The 19,392-nt window shown below is 42.8% G+C and overlaps 1 protein-coding gene across 10 annotated transcripts in view; it reads right to left on the bottom strand.

Moving 5' to 3' along the window:
• KLHL29 (kelch like family member 29) overlaps nucleotides 1-19,392 on the bottom strand; it is a 1,379,660-nt gene that overhangs the window by 301,254 nt on the left and 1,059,014 nt on the right. For 9 of the 10 annotated variants that reach the window (XM_068280223.1, XM_068280220.1, XM_068280225.1 and 6 more), the window contains one exon: nucleotides 4,289-4,387. The exons of the other annotated variant lie outside the window; for it this stretch is intronic. In XM_068280223.1, coding sequence (XP_068136324.1) covers nucleotides 4,289-4,387 — 99 coding nt within the window. The remainder of the gene's footprint in view (nucleotides 1-4,288; nucleotides 4,388-19,392) is intronic. 10 annotated transcript variants of the gene reach the window in all.

Here is a 19,392-nt window from a genome sequence, read left to right as displayed (position 1 = left end):
AGCGCTTCGGTTTTTCTGTGGGGGAAAGGGATCGGTGATCGGGAACCATGTTTCCTTTCACTGATCCCAGGGCTACCAGGTGACACAACGGGGGCACGCCCGCGATCGCCGTAGCGCGGGTGCGCAGGAGAGTAGCCACCTGGACGTGAGCTTCACGTCTGGGCGGCTGAAATGGTTAAATACTATTCCCTCTTTGAGTCGTAGCAATTCGGATGAAGAAGTAATTCAGGGTCTGGCGATCACCAGATCCACGAATGACTCTTACACCGGGCTTGCCACATAGCAATAGCGCTATGATGATGCCCAGCTTCAGCGTTCGGTGCTCACCCAGAGGCCCTGTGTGGCTGCAACCTCTGCATTCTTCATTGCTACGCCACCGCTAGGAATCACTGCAGACATTAGTATTGGTGCTCATTACCAGCACAAGTGATAATTAGCTGGGAAAAATCTTCACAAGGCTGCCCAAAGCTCAGCTTTAGAATGTGATGAATAATTCCTGACATACCATAAAAAGCTCCTCCACAAAGTAAGCTTCTCAGGAAGTAAGCCGGAGTTTGCCTTCCTCCCGCAGAGAATGCGCCGGGTCTCCAGCCCTCACTAACCCGAGGCCCATTCACACACCAGCGTATAGTCTGCCTCTGAGACCAACCATGAAATCCTCTGACTGAGCAAATCTAGATGTATAAATGAATATTTTCTATCCCAGAGCCGGCACGAGCAGCTGAGCATGAACATCCCAAATACAGAGCTGACAGATGCTCGCCGCTTTCTGTTGTGTGTGTCTGGGTGTGCGCAAGCTACACTGTCGCACTATCCTAAATTCCATTTAATTAAATGGAAATCTTTACAATATCCGCGGAGAGGAGGCTTGTGGGCTCCCCGACTTGCATAAGAAATAATTCTGCTAATCTGCCGTTTAAATTAAAAAACGCACAATAGCTGCATACCAAATGCAGGTGAGAGCTCTCTCTGCCTTACATGTGCGGCATCAGAAGTGAATTGCCGCGTTTCTGTGATTCTCGGTGCCAGCAGCTCACGCGTCATGTGACTGACAAACACGCTGTTCAGTTTGTGTCCTCAAGCAGTGATCACACTGTACAAGTAATACTAAAAACGGAGGAGCTCAAAAGTATAAGATAATTAAATACCAGTTAAAATGAAGGTAAGTTTTGGCTTACCGGTGCTAGTCTAGTTTAGGGGACCCAGCAGGAAACCTCATAGGGAAATTAGGCTAACGTGATTGGGCGGACAACATCCTCTTGAACTGCTAGCTTTCAGATAGGTTGTAAGTAAGCTACATCCACACTATTCAGCCAATTACAAAGCTTTGTTCTGTAGCGAGTGCTGTGATTGGAGAACTGTTCCCAATGAGGTTTTCTGCTGGGTCCCCTAAACTAGACTAGCACCGGTCTTATTTTCATGAAGACAACTGATTAGTATAGTCATAGGTTTTATTAGCATGCACAACAGGCAACGCATTTCATGGTATACAACAGCTCCCTCAGTGGTAAACCGTATTGCATTTTTTAAATGGGCTTTGCCTATTTATGATGGGGGAGGGAACAAAGATTCTGCCTAATAATGTTTACCGGAGCTATGCTTAAAGTGAACCTCCGGACTAAAAATCTACTCAGCAGAACTGAAACGGCTTGGTGTTTCTTTAACAGTTTCACAGCATCAGAACTTTGTTTTTTTTACCAAAGCATCATTTTTAGCTAAGCTCCACCCATCAAAGAAAACTGCCCAGGCTCCCCCCCCCCCCCCCCCCCCCGATGCTGTGCAAAACATGATGGGATTTCTGATGCTGCTGTTCTTGTTGCCTAGCAACTGGGAGGGGTCATTAGGACACAGGACAGTTGGAACTGTGGCTCATGCTCCTCGTCACCTCCTTTGAACCAAAAAGATGGCTGCCCTCATTAAATCACAAACATTTGCCTGTTCTTTTAAAACAGGGTGGGTAAGATATTATATTACCTATCTATTTTAATTAACATAACTAATGTAACTTAATGACAGTATGTTTGTTTAGGCTGAAGCTCCTTTAATTGTGGGTTTGTTTTTTTTAGAGGTGAGGGTGTCTGCCTGTGATTGCTTTGAAAATGGGGAGGGAGTATTCTGATTTTGGGTGACTTTAATTTAGTTTGGGTGTAACACTGCCTACTTATGTTTAGGGAACATTCTGCCTACTCATGTGGAATAGTGCCTATTTGTGTGTTTTGTTGCCTAATTGTGTTGCTTAAAGGTCCATGCTGGCTAATTGTGATTTAAAGAGGGAATCACTGCCTAATTATGTTAAATGTAGGAAATTTCGGCCACACTTGAAAGCAACATACTGAACCACCATCCCAAAGATGTATTGATAGCTAACTGCATCCAAAGTAACACGCAAATTCCCAACTACCCTACTATTAAGGCCACTATTAGTGCCTGGAAAACGGTATCAGAAACTAAATTCATAGGGCACAAACTGTCCTGCTCAAACATACCTCTATCCTGTCTCAAAGTCCTAATAGACAATATTAATATATCAGAATGGTTGAAAGGAGGAGTTCACACACTACAACAGGTTTTATCCACGACAGGGGTAAAGTCGTTCCAAGAACTAAGAGAGGAATGTGGTTTGAATAATAGAGAATTTCATACGTATCTTCAGATACGCCACTTTATACAATCGACACAACCTAAATGGCCCCTATGGCCAAAAAGTCTCTACGCCTGTTTCACAGACCCAGGTAAACTTAGGAAAGGAATCGCTATTTGTTATGAAACCCTTACACGCGACTCCTCTACAAGCCTAGAGAAATATCTACAGTACTGGACAGTATCTCTTAGAGAAAATATTACAATAGAAAAATGGTGCCAGGCCTCAAAAAACATAACACACTTATCCAAATGCATATCACATTGGGAAACTGTATTAAAAATAATGTACAATTAGCATATTACCCCCACTAGGATAGCCAAATATTCCAAATCACAACAGGGTTATTGCTGGAGAAATTGTGGAGAGGAGAGAACCCTAACACATATATTATGGGAGTGCCCATACATAAAACCAATATGGGCTCAAGTGTTTGAGGAAATATCGGACCAACTGGGGAAACACATATTACCCTTCCCCAGTTTAGCATTACTACCTATAGACTTGGACCCCATACCAAAGCCACACAGATTAAAAATAACCCACCTACTATGTGCCACAAGACAAGCAATATGCTCACATTGGAAAGATCCTGATCCTCCCACATGGGCATACATAAAAAACCTAGAGGCGCTAAACTTAGATATGGAATTCAAACTAGGCAATATATCCAATTGAAATGCTACAACAGGGGAAATCCAAAAACTCAAAGAGTTAGAGACATGATACAGGTTTTAGACTGTAAAAACTAAGTCACCCACCACACGAGAGTGATCACCCTAAGAGGAGACTGGTAAGGCAGCTTGATACATGCTATAGTTCGTTATCTGTTAAGGTTTTGTTGTTCTATGTTAATTCAAGGTGCTATTATCCTTATATAAGGAAAAGAAAATAATCGAGCTAGGTACTATGGATCTATTAATAACTAATTGACATACCATACAATTGATGTAACAACTCAGTTTTGAATACACATATGTCAAGTTGTAGAAGTGAATATATGTACACATGTTTTTGTAGTACCATATAGCGCATCTGAGATCTGTTCAACTAAGCTTCATATTATATACTGTATGTATTCTTGAAAACCTTCAATAAAAAATTAAGTTTAAAAAAAAAATGTAGGAAATCTCTGCATGCTTGCTTGTTTGGGGGAACACTTTTAATAATTATGTTTGGGGAAAAAATGCTGCCTCATTAAGTTGATTGGAGCCATTACTCTATCTATGATTTTTTTGGTGGGCACACTGCTGATTATGATGTTTGGTGGATTTTTTTTTATTTTTTTTTTTTTGGGGGGGGGGGGACATGCTGGCTAAACGCTGTGTGGGTCATGCACCTCTTTAATTATAAACTAAGAAGTTGTTGCAGTAAAACATGTCTATTTTGTTGTGTCTCATTATGGACACTGATAAGCTTTTATTTGCTGATAAATATATTCAGTTGTGTAGCTATACTATGTTTTTATGTGGTTTGTAGACTATTGTATGATAATTAGGCCTTATTTTTTGTCAAGGAGAGGGAGGCTATATCCAAAAGTTGTGCTGCCCAATAACTTTGAGTTAGTTTCATGTACATTTGTCCCCTCCCACAACTTGTCATGGCCACTCCTGCTTCATCGTGGAAAACTAAGTGCCACACAATTACCTCGGTTTTGTCCCAGATCTTCCAGGATCCTGTGTGGTAGTGTGAGCGGGTACACTCCCTGTTTCCCTGCTGATGCCTGGGCTGTCAAGATCTTCTTTCCTATGGAAAAGTATGACCCCTAGTTACTATATTTACTTTATGGCAATTCACCATTGATTTTACCCATTAATTCATGGTTAGGTTATTATACAGTACATAGGCACTTGCATTTCGATTTGTTTGCATGGTTTATATATGTACAGATCCCATTTATCATATTGTTATTTTGTGTCTGTGTTTCTTACAGGGGCGTTCCTATGATCCTAAGAGGCACTTTTATGCACTCCAACCATGGGTGTGGCCATGCAACGGAATGTGGGTATGGCCATGCACCGGAATGTGGGTGTGGCCATGGGTGGAACCAAATTTACATGAACTTAGCAGCGGTCTAAGTAGGCCTGCCCAGAAAAATGTTAGATGAAGCCCCCCTCGCCATTAATGCAAAACAAAAAAGCAGCATATCACATAAATAGAGTTATCTGGCTTCTGTGCTGGCTGGTCTGGCCTGCTATCAGTGCCCCCATAGCATACAGTGGACCCCTTACCGTGCTTTCACGGGCCTCCCATTGAGGCACCACCACTCCCAGCATGCCCCCATAAAGGCATCACAGCATCTAGCATGGCACCACAGCCCCCAATATGCCCACATAGAGGTACCATAGCACCCAGCATACCCGCCCATTGCTGTATTGCCATGCTGGCTGCTATGGTGCCTCTATGGGGCTTGCTGAATGCTGTCATGCCATGCTGGCTGCTGTGGTGGCTGTACTTCGGGGCACCACAGAATAGATCTGGGGCACATGCCACTGATTTCTGGGGCTAACAACGCCCCAGTTTCTTATTATATTAAAGAATTGGCGGTGCTCTGCTTGCTATAACTGAATTGCTGTTGTTTATCCCCTGCTTATTGCCTGAAGAAGTGGGCTGTGCCCGCGAAACGCGTTGCATCTTTGGGGTATTTTCAATAAATGTGTATATCTATATATTTACAGTCCTTGGTGTCTGCTTTAACGGAGGCGAGTCCACCACTTCCTCCCAGCAATTTTTTAAAAATGGTATGTACTTTTATCCTTCTGGCGCCTCTGTTCACCTACCAATATATTACTGCATTGGCGGCACTTTCATGGAACCCAGTTTCCTCTATGAAAGAAAAAAATTGGTCCTTTAGGCTTCAGTACTGTTGTTATCATCATTGACCTTGTATTGTGTGATTTATCACTGTCATCTGCATTACTGTTTATTGTTATTGTTGTTTCTACTTAATTGTTGTTTTCACTTGGTGATTACTATTGTCACATAGCTGTATCATCTTTATACAGTGTGCCCTTATTTACTGTCAGCTGTTTTCAGAGTCTTTTACTTTCCATGATGACTAATAAATTTAATAAAGTAAACTACCATTTTCATATTAGTTCAGGCTGGTGTGTCATTGTTTGGAATTTTGTTGTTGTTGCTATTTTATGTTTAGAATTCTTATGGCACAACACTCTACTGTTGGGTTTGTGACAATCCTTCTGTCTGTGTTTTCTGTCCTTGTCTCCAGTTGCTTTGCTATCCCCAACTGATTCCCTTCAGCTTCTTTACACATAAACTGAACCACCTCACAATGTTTACCCCCTTTCTGACATCTGACCCTAACCTTCCCACCCCCAATGAAAACCTACTTCTTCCTACCAAAACTTAAAGGACAACCATCAAAGAAAACATTATTCTGTAAACCCCACATACCTGTAGAGCTATTAGCCAGTAACAAAAGAGGGCTTTTCAGAAGCCTGTGTGAAGGAAATGCCTCATGTATCAGAGCCCTGCTTCATGAGGAGGCGTCGATACCAGGACTGTACCATGTAGATAGGTGCCTCCCTATCATTGTTCAAACAGGAATGGTTTACAGTTTGTTTCTGGCCTGCCCCCACACACACTGCTTTCTCACAGATCATATGAGAACAGATGAGATTTTTTAACTACAACAAAAGTATCTTCCTTTATTCCTGTTTTTGAAAGCTTACACCCACATTCAGAATGAGCTCTTCCAGGCTGTAATCTTCTGACAACCAGTAAGGACTGTTTCTGTATACTGGATGATACAGTCCTCCATAGTAATGCCCACTGTAAAAATTGTTCTATGTAAATGTTTATTTTCTTCACATAAGAAATGAAAAGATGAGAATAAAGCATTTGTATTGCTATTTACTTTTAATTTCTAGAAATATATGTAGCATTTACAATTGTAGTTAACTTTGATAGTTGTACGTTAAACTCCCTCCCCTATTTAGTCATTCTGACCTCACTCTGCCCTATCCACCATCACTAACCTTTCTAAAATGATGCCGAATTCCAATCTTAAACTCTAACAGATACTCACCTTTCTCTTCACCTCCAGCACTGAGTGCATCCCAATAAGTTATATGATCTGGGTGATGCAACTCAATTATATAGCTGAAAAAGGAAAGAGGAGTCCACACACAGACTTGCTGGAATACTATATGGCGATTTATTGTCCCATCACACACACACACAATTGTGATCTGACCGATAGGCCGACGATCGTTCTGGGGCCTGTAAGAGGTCCCCTTTGTCAAGGCATAGGAAATCTGCCTATGCCTTGACAAAGGGGACCTCTTGCAGATCACAATTGCATATGTCTGTGATGGGACAATAAATTGTCATATAGTGTTCCAACTCCTCTTTGCTTTTCATGTTCTGAGCAGCCTTGGAGTTCTGCACCAGCATCCAATCACCCTGGAGTGCGGTTTTCTTTTCATGGCAATTATACAGCTGAACGCCAGCCGTTACCTTGCATTCATTGTATGGCGCCAAATGCAGTGATGTATGCAATAACAGTCCACCATGAGGCAGTAGAGCGAGGGCAGGACTAAACTGCCTCTATGCTATACATGCCTCTAAACTGCCTTTATGCTATCCTACCTAATAATAGGCAAGTGTCCCTGAGTCTGTCCGTGTGTCTGTGCTTTTTAGCACTGCGCATGTGCAGGGACAAGATGCAGAGACACTGCCAAAAGCCAGAGGAGGACGAGGCCAGAAGGGGCGGTCGTGTGTGCACGTGTGGCGGGCATGCGTGCGGCGGGTGTGTCGTGCACGGGCGCCGTGCATGCGTGGCTGGCAGAGGGCGCGCACGGCGGATTAGTAACAGACCTAGTCCGTTTTTAAATGGGCTAGGGTCACTAGTATCCTATATAGTAAAACCCCTCTGTCCCTGCGTCATCCTCCTGTCCCTGTGTCCATCCTTCCGGACTTGACAGTTTGCTGTCTGAGAACCTCATTGCATTGTGGCAAATAACAGCTTTTTCCAACTGCCAAGCAAGCAATATCTCCCTGTGTGCATATACTTGGGACAGTGGTGAGGGACAGGTGAGTGGGAAGCGTTGGTATGCGCTATGCCGGGGTTTAGCACCCGTGGCCTGTCACCCGTTTTTTTAAAGGACAGGCTTTTTTACTAGTATTCTTATAATGTACTGTGCACAAACTGATGTCAGGCAGGCGCAGTTTATAGCAAAGTGGCTCCCGATGAATCAGTCAGCGGTGGTGCGCAAAGATCCTTCATAGAGGCACATTATAGAATAAGCTGCCATTTGGGCAGCTGTGGTAACAGAGATGTGTAGGGTCGAGGGTGCTGTGGAAGCAGTTGGAGTAAAACCGACTCCGCTTCCCCAGCACAGGGAGGGGGAGGGATTTGTGTTAAAAGTAGCAGGGAAGGGGAGGGATTTGTGTTAGGAGGGAGGAAGGTGTGCTCAGCTGCATTTACCTCCCTGTGGGGAAATGTAACTGATCAGTGGTGTAAGTAACAAGAAAACAAAAATTACTTCTATACAGATTATTTTTTTTAAAATGTATATAAAAGACAGATCAGTGTCATTGAACAAATTTGTACAGTTTTATGTATATCACCATAGTGCCCCTTTAAAGAGAAACTCCAACCTAGAATTGAACTTTATCCCAATCAGTAGCTGATACCCCCTTTTACATGAGAAATATGATGCTTTTCACAAACAGATCATCAGGGGGCGCTGTATGACTGATTTTGTGCTGAAACCCCTCTTACAAGAAGCTCTGAGCACCACGGTACTCTGGGCAAACTGCCACAATGTAACAATGTTCACAGAAAGGAATTAGCTGTTTACAGCTGTTTCTAACAGCCAAAACAGCTAGGAGCAGCTACATAACCTGCCCACAGTAAAAATGTCACCATGTAATAAATGTCAGAATGTACATCGGGGAGAGGAAAGATTTTACAATGAGCAAACACTGACTAAATCATTTATACATAATTATTGTAAAAATGAAGCACTTTTTTTACTACATTATTTTCACTGGAGTTCCTCTTTAAGAGAGGGCTAGTGACATGAATTATTCAGTGTATTCCGTACAGTGCTGCAGGAAATGTCAGCTCTATAGAAATGTATAAGGATAATTTAGTGATTTAGCCTGGCAGCAGATTCGCACAATCACATGGAAGAGGACATTTGGATTACTACAGAAGAGCTCGCACTGACGGAGGCCAAATGAGCATCTCAGGGAAGGTTATTTATACTTTACTAATGCCGGCCTCTCTGATCAGCCCTGCCGTTTATTAGACGAGATATAAAGACAGTTACATTACCGGAGAGCAGGAAGGTTGCTGTATTGTTTTTTTTTTTCACACCTACAACTGCACATTTCATGATCTTTCACAGCAAGGAAATGATGAGAAAATGCTGCTGTCATTGTTTCTCTGCCAGACTCCACTCTAACAGAGCTGGAACTGTAAAAAGATCTGTATTTTTCCATTTGCACTCATATGTTGCCCGGTGATAGCACTGAGAGAATCTGCTGGAGATTCGTCAGAGCAGGTGTATGGATTCTCTTAACCGGAAGATGCAATGCGCGGTGGGTATAGAGAACTTATAGTAGGGGTCTGCAGGAGCTCTTGCTGCACAGGCAGGGGTTTTATGTTACTGGTAAGTGAACACACACGCAGGCTGCACAGTTACCGTATTCTATATACATTGCCGTCTGTCCACACTTTGAAAATATAATTTGTGGTGCCGTGGGCCACTGGGTACCGTGGCTTGTAGTAGCAGGGTGGCATTTACTTGACCTGATTCCACACCTGCCCAGTTAATTGGTTTCCTCCGCTGCACGCATTACTCCATGCTCTGCATGCATCTCACAAAAAGGAAGAAAGGAGCAAGGCAGAAGGCGAGGTGGAGGAAGCCATGGCAACCGGGCCAGCGTGGAATCAGGCAAAGCATATGTCTCCCTGTCGGCCGCTCACCTCAGGGAGCAGTAGCGGGTCTAGTCATCAAGTCATCAAGATGCAGCCTTGATGACTAGAATCAGGAGTTGCTGTACACATCTGCCTTTACAGTGGGCACAATGTTGGATTAAGGCACTCACTAGATGGCTGCTGCTCGATGTGGATCAGGAACTGATCCCTCAGACTGCATTTCCTGGCCAAGGCTGTACAGATGCAATGGGGGAGGGGGGGGGGGTACTGATGGAGCAGTGCAGATGTTACTTCATGCAGTAGGCGGGGTGAGCATGGAGAACAAAAGTCATAGGTAGATCACTGGCCAGATGGTGGTTGGAGGGAGCTGTACACACGCTGGATTATCGGCAGTTGTTATTGGCCACCTCAGCTGAATTTAATCTAGCGTGTGTACAGTACGTGCGTTTAGACTGCAGTAATGCTCAGCACTGAAATGCACCAGGTGATTACACTTCAGACACACCCCTAATAACTGGGCACAACTTAGTTCATTGGGATTCACTCTATCAGGTTGGAGAGGTTGGGGTCACGTGACTCTCAAAGCTGAGGACTCCTGTGGACGAGAATGGAGGTGGTTTTGGGTGTGGGATTACTGCATAAGGTTAGGTGGAGTGTTTTCTCCTAGGTGGTATTTTCACTACTTGTAAATAAAATGCCTATTAAACCACCAGCAGTCAAACAAATACTCAAAATAATGTCGACAGTACTTTTTCAACTACTTTTTGGTACTTTTCCCATTGCAAAGTGCAAAAAAGTTTTTTTTTAAAATCGAAGATGAAAAACTATCTCCTAGGAGAAAACTCAGGAGAAAAAAAGGTACTTGCATATGGGTCTATACGTTTTAGAATAAGGCCCTAAAGAGGCACCATAATGACATTTAATAGAATGTAGTAAAGTATTCAGGATACACAATTTTGCATAAGTATTTACATATTCTGGATATATTTGGATAGACACACTTCCTATATGTATACAGTAATATATACGGGGGAGGAAGGGGGTGTGAATGTTGGTTGGGTACCTCATACGTACAACCCTGGAAACAATCTGAAGGCCTACACTGGCAGTTAGGGGAATGGCACAACCAATGGTGTTGGCAACAGAACAAGTGCACCTTTGAGTGTGCGTATGTTTTGGTAGTGGCGGTGAGGGAGGGCGGCATGGGGGAGTCAACTAAGACCAGTGATTTAAGTATAGAAGAAGCAAATATAAATATAACATCTATTGTAATGTACAGAGCAAATCTCTATTGAGTTCTGCTATGAATTTAGAGGAAAAGGTCCTGGATAGTGATTGTTGTTGCAAGTTAGCAACACCTCTATTGTGCAGATTCATTTGGGATCCAGGACTGGCGGTTATTGGAAGAAGAGTGGGCCTTACACACCACTCCTTCAAGTCCAGGCATGAGTTTGGCATAGAGAGGGTTAATTAGCGTACCTGCATCAATTGCATAAGAGGCTGCAACTCTCAGTATGCAGTCGGCCTGGTGCAGCAGAGAAGCTGCTGGACGTGCTAGAGGGAGTTGGTCTCCAGTACTGGAAATACAGGAGAGGCCTGGATAGGTGAGTGGCTGAGGACTGTCATTAGGCCCGTGGCAGGGTATAACAGAAGAGCCAGTGTGGCTGTTGAGAGTACACAGGGGTGGTACGCAGTGACAGCGAAGATAACCCAAGGTCAGGGTAGGCACAGAAGCAGAGTGCTGTGCCTACAGTTTGACTGCTAAATATCCATTGTGGTGGATTGTTCCTGTTCTGGACATTGTGTTGGCTGACCAATAAAGCTGTGTTATTTTATTTCTAACCTTAAAAGGCTCACTGGCTAGTATGTAATGACCTCCTCTGCCAATATGAGCTTAACATCACAACTTCTACCAGAATATCACACTATAATATAATACATAAAATAATATTGGTCCAGTTGCCCATTCAGAGCAGACCACAACTGGCCAAACTCGAGCGAGCACAGTGACTGCCAGAAAGCAGTGTGGCCTCTACTTAGAGACTGTGGAAGTGACGATACTAACTTCCCACCCAGACAATAACGTAACACATCTAGTGGTGTAGTAATAGGGGTTGCAAAGGTGTTGACCGCATCAGGGCCCTTGTGCCAGAGGGGCCCCATAGGGCCCTCCCTCAACCACAGTATAATCTCTTTATCAGTCCTGTGCTTGTAATAATCACTCTTACAGATGCTTCGAATGGTAGTTATCAATAGCAAGCTGCTCCCCACCCCCTTCTTGCACCTCTGACACTGTGGTTGTCCTTGGTAGGTTTTGGTGTGCCACATCAATTTTATGTTAGGAGTGCTGGGGGGGGGGGCAATGTAAAATTCACACTGGGGCCCATAGCTCCTTAGCTACGCCACTGAACACATCTACTGGCACTGCTGTACAGGTGCTCTTTAGACTGTCTATATACACAAGTATGCTGCAGATGAACAGCACTGAGTGCATTTCCTACAACGGTGACATTTGGGAGAGTGCTTCGCCGTATGTCAGATTCTTCCTAATCTCGGCCTTGAAGGTCACATTGTGAGAGCAGCAGTTGTACTGTGTCATCCGGAGAGCCTCTTCTAACACGGATTAAATCTCGGCACTTTCCTGCAGCTGAAGTGATTTATTCACAAATTGTCAGCGAAAGGGGATTCGGCTGAGCCAAAGTCCCTGAAAAGATAAATGAATCCTGATAAGGAAAATGTATCAATTCTCCGGGGCCGGAGTGCGAAGGAGAAAATATTCCGCACGTGCTTAATTGTTATTTGCAGCGGGGAGGGCTGCAGCATTGTGTTGCCTTCCAGTAAAGGCTCCACTAAAATGGCAACCCAAGAGGATTTCCACAGACCCTGGCTACTGCAAAGACTTCCCATCTGCTACTGGCACAGAAAACGCAAGGCCGGCGAGAACTCATGTGATTAAATGGAAAAAAAGGAGAAAAAGTCAACAACTAAAGCTACTGAAAAATAAAACTTGTGGAAAGGAAGTTTATTCTAATGCTATAATGGCTCTTTCAGATATCCTCCTCATTTTTAATTCAGCATTGCTTTTCCCGGAGGTGCCTCTTAGCAATCCCCCTTTCCAATACGGCTGCTACATCCTCCCCTTCCAGGCAGTGGAGGAGATCTATCAAGAAAATGCAACGGAAACTGAAGCTGGCGTGAGACAGTGGCACAGAGCAACCAATCAGAAACTGTTTCCTGTAACAGCTAAAACCTGATTGGTTGCTCTTAAGAAATGCTGGCTACACACTTGTTTCAATATATCTGTGCCTATTTTGATAAGTCAGCCATATTGCTTTTCTCACTGTAGCTCTGGACAAGCCAAAGCGACTACCTTCTAAGGACTAGTTTAAAGTATAGCAGCAAGCCAATGTATCAGCACACCACTTTGTTCAATCAAGCACACTCTTTTATTGAGCCATATGTTTCCACAAAAGATTTGTTTTGGGGGCCGTGCAGGGTCCCCTTCATCAAGGTGTGTTGTTACGACCACACGCCTTGATAAAGGGGGACCCTGTGCGGCCCCCGAAACAATTGCGGATACATTGGATTGCTGATTATCATTGGGGCATTGCCTATGCCGCAGTATCATGGATGGTGCCCGACCACGACCACTGGATTGCAGTTTAAAGTATAAACATTGCTTATTCCCTGAGTTACACATCCCATAAACTCATCCAATTTATAGTAGTAGCTGCTAAACACCAGATTGCTTCACAATGGCTGAAGCCAGATTTAAGGTATTCTCGCCCTCTGTTGGCAGTTAACGCCATTCTAGTCAACGAAAAGAGAGCAGCATTGTACAATGAATCTACGCCTCTTTCTTAAAGTCTAGACACCATGGATAGAGAAGATGGGGAGTTCGGCTGTCCACTCTCTCTTTTGACTCTTTGATTACTTACTATACTGGTTGCTGCCAATCAGTATCCTTTATGGTATACTTTGTTCCTATATGATTAGCCTCTATGTAAGATTATTCCCTGAATTTGTTTTGCTCCTTACAGCTTAAAATCTACTACCAAAAAAAATAAAAAAAATTAAAATTAAATAAAAATAAAAAGAAGTAACAGAACAGCATTCAAGTAGTTAAACACATCACTCTGTTCTTCAGTGGAAAGCTTCTTGCTTCAGTGGAAAGCTTATGACTACATCGGAAGAGGTGATAAGATTATCTTCTGTTTACATTTCTTTGTCAGATATAATTCGTAAACATTAGCAACGTGAAGAAACTGAGCTCTCTCTGCTTCTAGTAGGTGTGCGGCTTAGAAGTGATCACTAGATAGATTTTATTATATAATTTCAGCATTTAACAATTGAAAAAAGGACTGAAAAGTAAGTGGAAAAGTACTATCAAAATGATTTTGCTTTTTTTTTCTTGCTTTCTGATAGCTTAAAAGGCATTTTATTGACAAGTTTAAAAATATCACCTAGGAGAAAACTCAGGAGAAAAAGTGAATTGCATATGGGCCGAGTGCAGCTGCTGCCCGCCCGCTCACCCGCCGGGACTAAGGTAATTATGGCTGCTAATATACTTGCAGCTGGGCCCCAGGGAGCAGAGCGGTAATGGGGGGTGGGAGTAACGCTGAAGTTTGCCCCAGGGCCACAGGGCCCCTTGAACTGGCCCTTGCGAGGGCAGGGGATGGCTGCAGGGGGCTCGTAGAAGCCCCAGGCAAGTAAAACTTATGTTTTTATTCCTGGCTTAAGTGTCCCTTGAAGTAATTTTACCATAGTATTTTTTAGGCCATTTCAGATGCACTTTAAGCCATAACCTTAATGGAATGTTTCTTGTGCTCACCCAATCTAAATAATCCACAACCCTTTTGAAGTCCCAAGAGTCCATTATCTCTTTGTTTTGCAGATTCATTCTGGCATCTTATTTGAATTTTTTTATGTGGAGCAAGGTACATTTTAAAGGTGAAAATACATCTACAGTATATGTATATTTTCGTCTTTGAACTGAAGAAACACTACCTCCCCCCTTTGTTTTCTACAGCATTATTTTTTTTATAAAATATAATTTTAAATACACCTGAAGATTATATATTTTTTTAAATGTAATGCTTAATGGGTTAAATAACTTGCATCTGAAAGTCTTCATGCTGCTCAATGTCTTCAGAGTCCCTCTATACCTTTGTAATATTTGACCTTTTGGTCTATCACTTGTTGGTCCATCAGTTGATTTTTCTACAAATCGTCTGTGGGCATAGACAGGCACTTTTGAACTAGGCATGTGTGAGTTGCCAGCTGTGCATACCCAGTAAAAGGAGTCACTTGTGAACAAGTGAAAAAAGAAGGGCACAAGCGCTTTCTTTCACTGGGCATGTGCGATTTGAAACTCAAGCATGCCCGATTCAAAATTGTTTGTTTACCACTCAGTGAACATTCGAGAGGCTCTAGGGCGAAAAAGGTTGTAGATTGGGCGATAGGAGGGACTCCGAGGACAATGAACAGCATGAAAATGTTCATATATAAGTGCTCTGGCCAACAAGGGTTACAAATTAAAAGTTTTGCACACTTCAAGAGACACTGAAGCGGAAAAAAAAAATTATGATATAATGAATTGGTTGTGTAGTACGGATAATTACTAGAACATTAGTAGCAAAAAAAATTCTCATATTTTTATTTTCAGTTATAAAGTGTTTTTTTTTATAACATTGCATCATTATCTAATATTTTCAGTTTACACACTACTCAGCATTCTAAATGATTTTACAGAGCAGGCCAGTGAACTGTTGACCTGTCCTCTGGAGAGAAAAAGAAAATACAGTGCCGGACACTTCAGATAACAAGCTTCAGAAGATAGAGCTCTCTGCGACTTTGAAAGTCATGGAGCTCAATGGATCTTTTGCACAGATAACAACTGGAGTTTCTTAACGCTTCCTGTACTGGAAACAATATTAGACTTATGTATGTGCTCCTAATGTTTTATTTCTTAGCTGTACTACACATACAAATCATTATATCATATTTTTTTTTTCCGCTTCAGTGTCTCTTTCAGGGCTGCTTTAACACTAAATTGAAATGGTTTTGCCAATCCAACACCCCTTATAGCATTTTTCCAGGCAAAGAGTGCAAGCCATCCCTATGCACAATATAAGAAGAACATTTCAAAGAGAAATATAAAGGCTAGTGAGTATGGGAAGAAATGCAGAATCTCCAGAGACAGGAGAACCTTTTTAGTTAAACAATCGGGAAAGAGATGGTAACCTTCTGTACCTCTACCCAAAGCATCGCAAGATAAAAAGAGTTCCAAACTAAATATTTTAGCAAGCATCTCATGTAAAAGGAAAATGCATGTAAATATTAATAATGGATATCGCTGATGAGATCGATAACGCTTGCTAGTCTGAACAAAAAGCAAATTACACATTCTTCCTTCCTTACTACTCTCGTTAAGTAGCTTCCATGTACGCCGGTTCACACGGCCTACTCACAAGTTTTACAAAGTCGGCAAAATCGGCAGATTCTGCTTTAAGTTTGACATTTGACTTCGAAAACTTTGTGAAGCATGTTTAACAAGAATACTGAAACTACTTTTTATTATTGAGCACCATGAGTCCTGGTGGGAATATTGCATGAAAGGCTAAGCTCAATACTTATTCAGTATTTGAGCCAGTAGGGCCACATATGGGGGAAGAGGGGAGGAAACCCAAAATTGTTTCCCTTAGCAACCAAGCATCATCCGTCTTGACTTTCCCCAGAGTAGATTAAAGTTGAAAAGAAGAAACCTGATTGGCTGTTTCCGATAAGCTTTTTTTTCTTTCTTTCGTTTGCAGGCAAGAGTAATGATTATACATGTATGTTTATAAGTGTATAAATATCTAACATCTATAATAACATCTTAGCCACAGACCCTGATCAAGCATGCAGATCAGATATTTATGACTGGATTCTGACTGAATTAGCTGCATGCTTGTTTCAGGTGTGTGATTTGGACACCACTGAAGCATGAAAGATCAGGAGGACAGCCAGGCAACTGGTGTTGTTTATAAGGAAATAAATATGGCAGCCTCCATTATCACTTTCACTTCAGGTTCCCTTTAACTCATTAGCAGCTTCAATAGAGGTATCTCATTTGAAACAAGCACACTGCTTTTGACCTCAGTCGGCAGAACTCGTCATGCTATCTTGGAATGCTTTGATGTCTCTCTGATAGCAGAAAATAGAGAAACTGAAAGTAAAAGTTCTCTGTTATTGTCTCATGCTGCCCCCTAGTGACAAGTTGCCATAAATACACATTACAGCAGTACTAATTAGAAGGAAATGTAACAAATAAGAAATACAAAAAGAAAGAGCGTAATGGTTAGGGGCTCTGCCTCTGACACAGGAGACCTAGGTTCGAATCTTGGCTCTTCCTGTTCAGTAAGCCAGTACCTATAACACTGTTACTACCTATAGAGCACATCCTTGTGGCTGCAGCTACAGAGTCCAGAAGAAAAGGGCAATATAAATGTTATTTGCCGTGTCTTGTAAGGAAGGAAATGTGGAGGAAGGGAGAACGAAATGAAGGAACAGGTGGGCGAAATTCTGGATACTATCATTGATAAGATTAATACCGGTTGGCATCGTAAACTCAAATAATCAGATCACTTTGTTCTGTCCTCCATGTGTCCTCCTCTTCCCAGCAAATAAATACGCTGGCAATTAAGCTCCAGCCGAGACCGCATGAAAACATGGAGGCTTGTCAGGAGTACACACCAGGCCAAATGTTTTAAGTGTAATTAATTTTAAGATGCTTCCTTAAAAAGGTTACCCTGTCTTATTAAACCAGGAGAGAGTTGTCCTCGCGAACCCATTGAAGATCTGCCCCATTAGCGGATCAATCCACTTCCTCTGGAAAATTTCAACCAGTGTCTAAAGTTCTTGGATGGTTTAATTGGCTAGAAACAAAGTATGGTAATAAGGGGCCGCTAATGTCACTGTTTAACTCGGCAGTGTGTTACCTTGGAGAGCTCATTAAAGGCCGGGGATATTAACAACCGGCACTCGCCACGGAAAGGCATTAGTCTGTGCCAACAGCTATAAATGTTTTACCAAGCGCCTTGCATTGCCAATGATGTAATTATTAGCTGTAAAACCCCTCTGCAATATATTACATTGACACTAATATAGTTCTTTTCAGCACAGTCTTCTGACTTTGGCTAATATATGATTTTTCAGGCTGATGAACTTCTGTACTGTTGTCACGCTGCTTGATTGGCAAGAGCAGCTCGCATTACTTTACATTATGATGTTATGCTAGCGAGGTTCCCATAAATTATCTTTACTGTGAGTTTCATGCCTAGTAAGACAAGTTTAGATGGCTTGCAGGACAATAAATCTTTTCTGGGCCCCATAAGAGGGAACCATCAGGCCTTTGTTTGGACCATCAAACAAGACTACACGGCCTTCATCACAGCCAGTGCCTGGTACTGGAATAGTGATCCGCGACGGAGGTCCTGAAGCCCGGTAACAGTAAAGAAGGGTGCAGGAGGCTAGTGGACGAATCGGGCGCCGCCATTCACTCCCATAATAAATATCGTTTACTGGGCGCCGAACGGGAAAAAAGGGTGCCCGAGAATAATAACGTTTTCCAAGGGCGCCCGAAGATTTTTAATGTTTTATAACTGCTTGTGATGATTTACGTTTCCTATTTCAATAAAACATTATTTTAAATGTCATCCCTTACTGTTTGTAAAACATTATTATTCACAAAATGAAGCGATCAGTACGTACCGTAAATTGTAATATATTTTATCCCTTACTGTTTCTAAAACATTATTCTACAGACAATACAGTGATCACTAAGGAGGGTCTTAGGTTTAGGCACCACCAGGGGGGTCTTAGGTTTAGGCACCATCAGGGGGTCTTAGGTTTAGGCACCACCAGGGGGGTCTTAGGTTTAGGCACCACCAGGGGGGTCTTAGGTTTAGGCACCACCAGGGGGGTCTTAGGTTTAGGCACCACCAGGGGGGTCTAAGGTTTAGGCACCATCAGGGGGGTCTTAGGTTTAGGCACCATCAGGGGAGTCTTAGGTTTAGGCACCACCAGGGGGGGTCTTAGGTTTTGGCACCACCAGGGGGGTCTTAGGTTTAGGCACCACCAGGGGGGTCTTAGGTTTAGGCACCACCAGCGGGGTCTTAGGTTTAGGCACCAATACAGGGGTCTAGGGGTTAGGGGTAGGTACAGGGAGGGTTACTTACTAATTTTTTTTTAACGTTATTATACATTTCACTTTTTAAACGGAAGATTAACGTTTTCACAATTGCCGATTTCATGCACATTATTTAATGATTTATAACTTTATAAAAACGAATATTTAAACGAAATATAGTACATTATATTTTTAACCGTTATCCATGTTTATCGTTTAAAACCCCGCGCCCTTTTTTCCCAGCGCCCCTTTTTAACGTATGCCTGAAGCCCTGGACCTTTTTGTTCTATGACATACTTCCCACATTTAATGAAGTGTTTGAGGTGGAGACTATGCCAAGCTTTACTGCAACCAGTGAACAGTCCAACTGTTTCCAGAGAGCTTAAAGTGTACCTCAGATAGGGTTACATAAAAATGTATACATACATGGGGCTTCCTCCAGCCCCCTCCAGGCTGGTCGCTCCCACACCGTCCTCCTCCGACTCCCCGTACGTTCGAAACTGGCCCCAGAAAATTCTCCAGTTGGGGCCAGTTGGCGCAGACGCAGTCCAACCAGGCGCGCCCCCCGTCTTGCTCCCGTCGCCAGGAGCATTTTGCGCCTGCGCAGGAGGACAGCGTGGGACTGATCAGCCTCGAGGTAGCCCCAGGTATGTATATTTTGTTGTTTTAGCC

Source organism: Hyperolius riggenbachi, chromosome 4 (assembly GCF_040937935.1).
Source record: "Hyperolius riggenbachi isolate aHypRig1 chromosome 4, aHypRig1.pri, whole genome shotgun sequence".
Classification (NCBI taxonomy): Eukaryota; Metazoa; Chordata; class Amphibia; order Anura; family Hyperoliidae; genus Hyperolius; species Hyperolius riggenbachi.
Note: the sequence above shows the minus strand (reverse complement) of the source record. Positions and strands in the feature narration are given on the sequence as shown.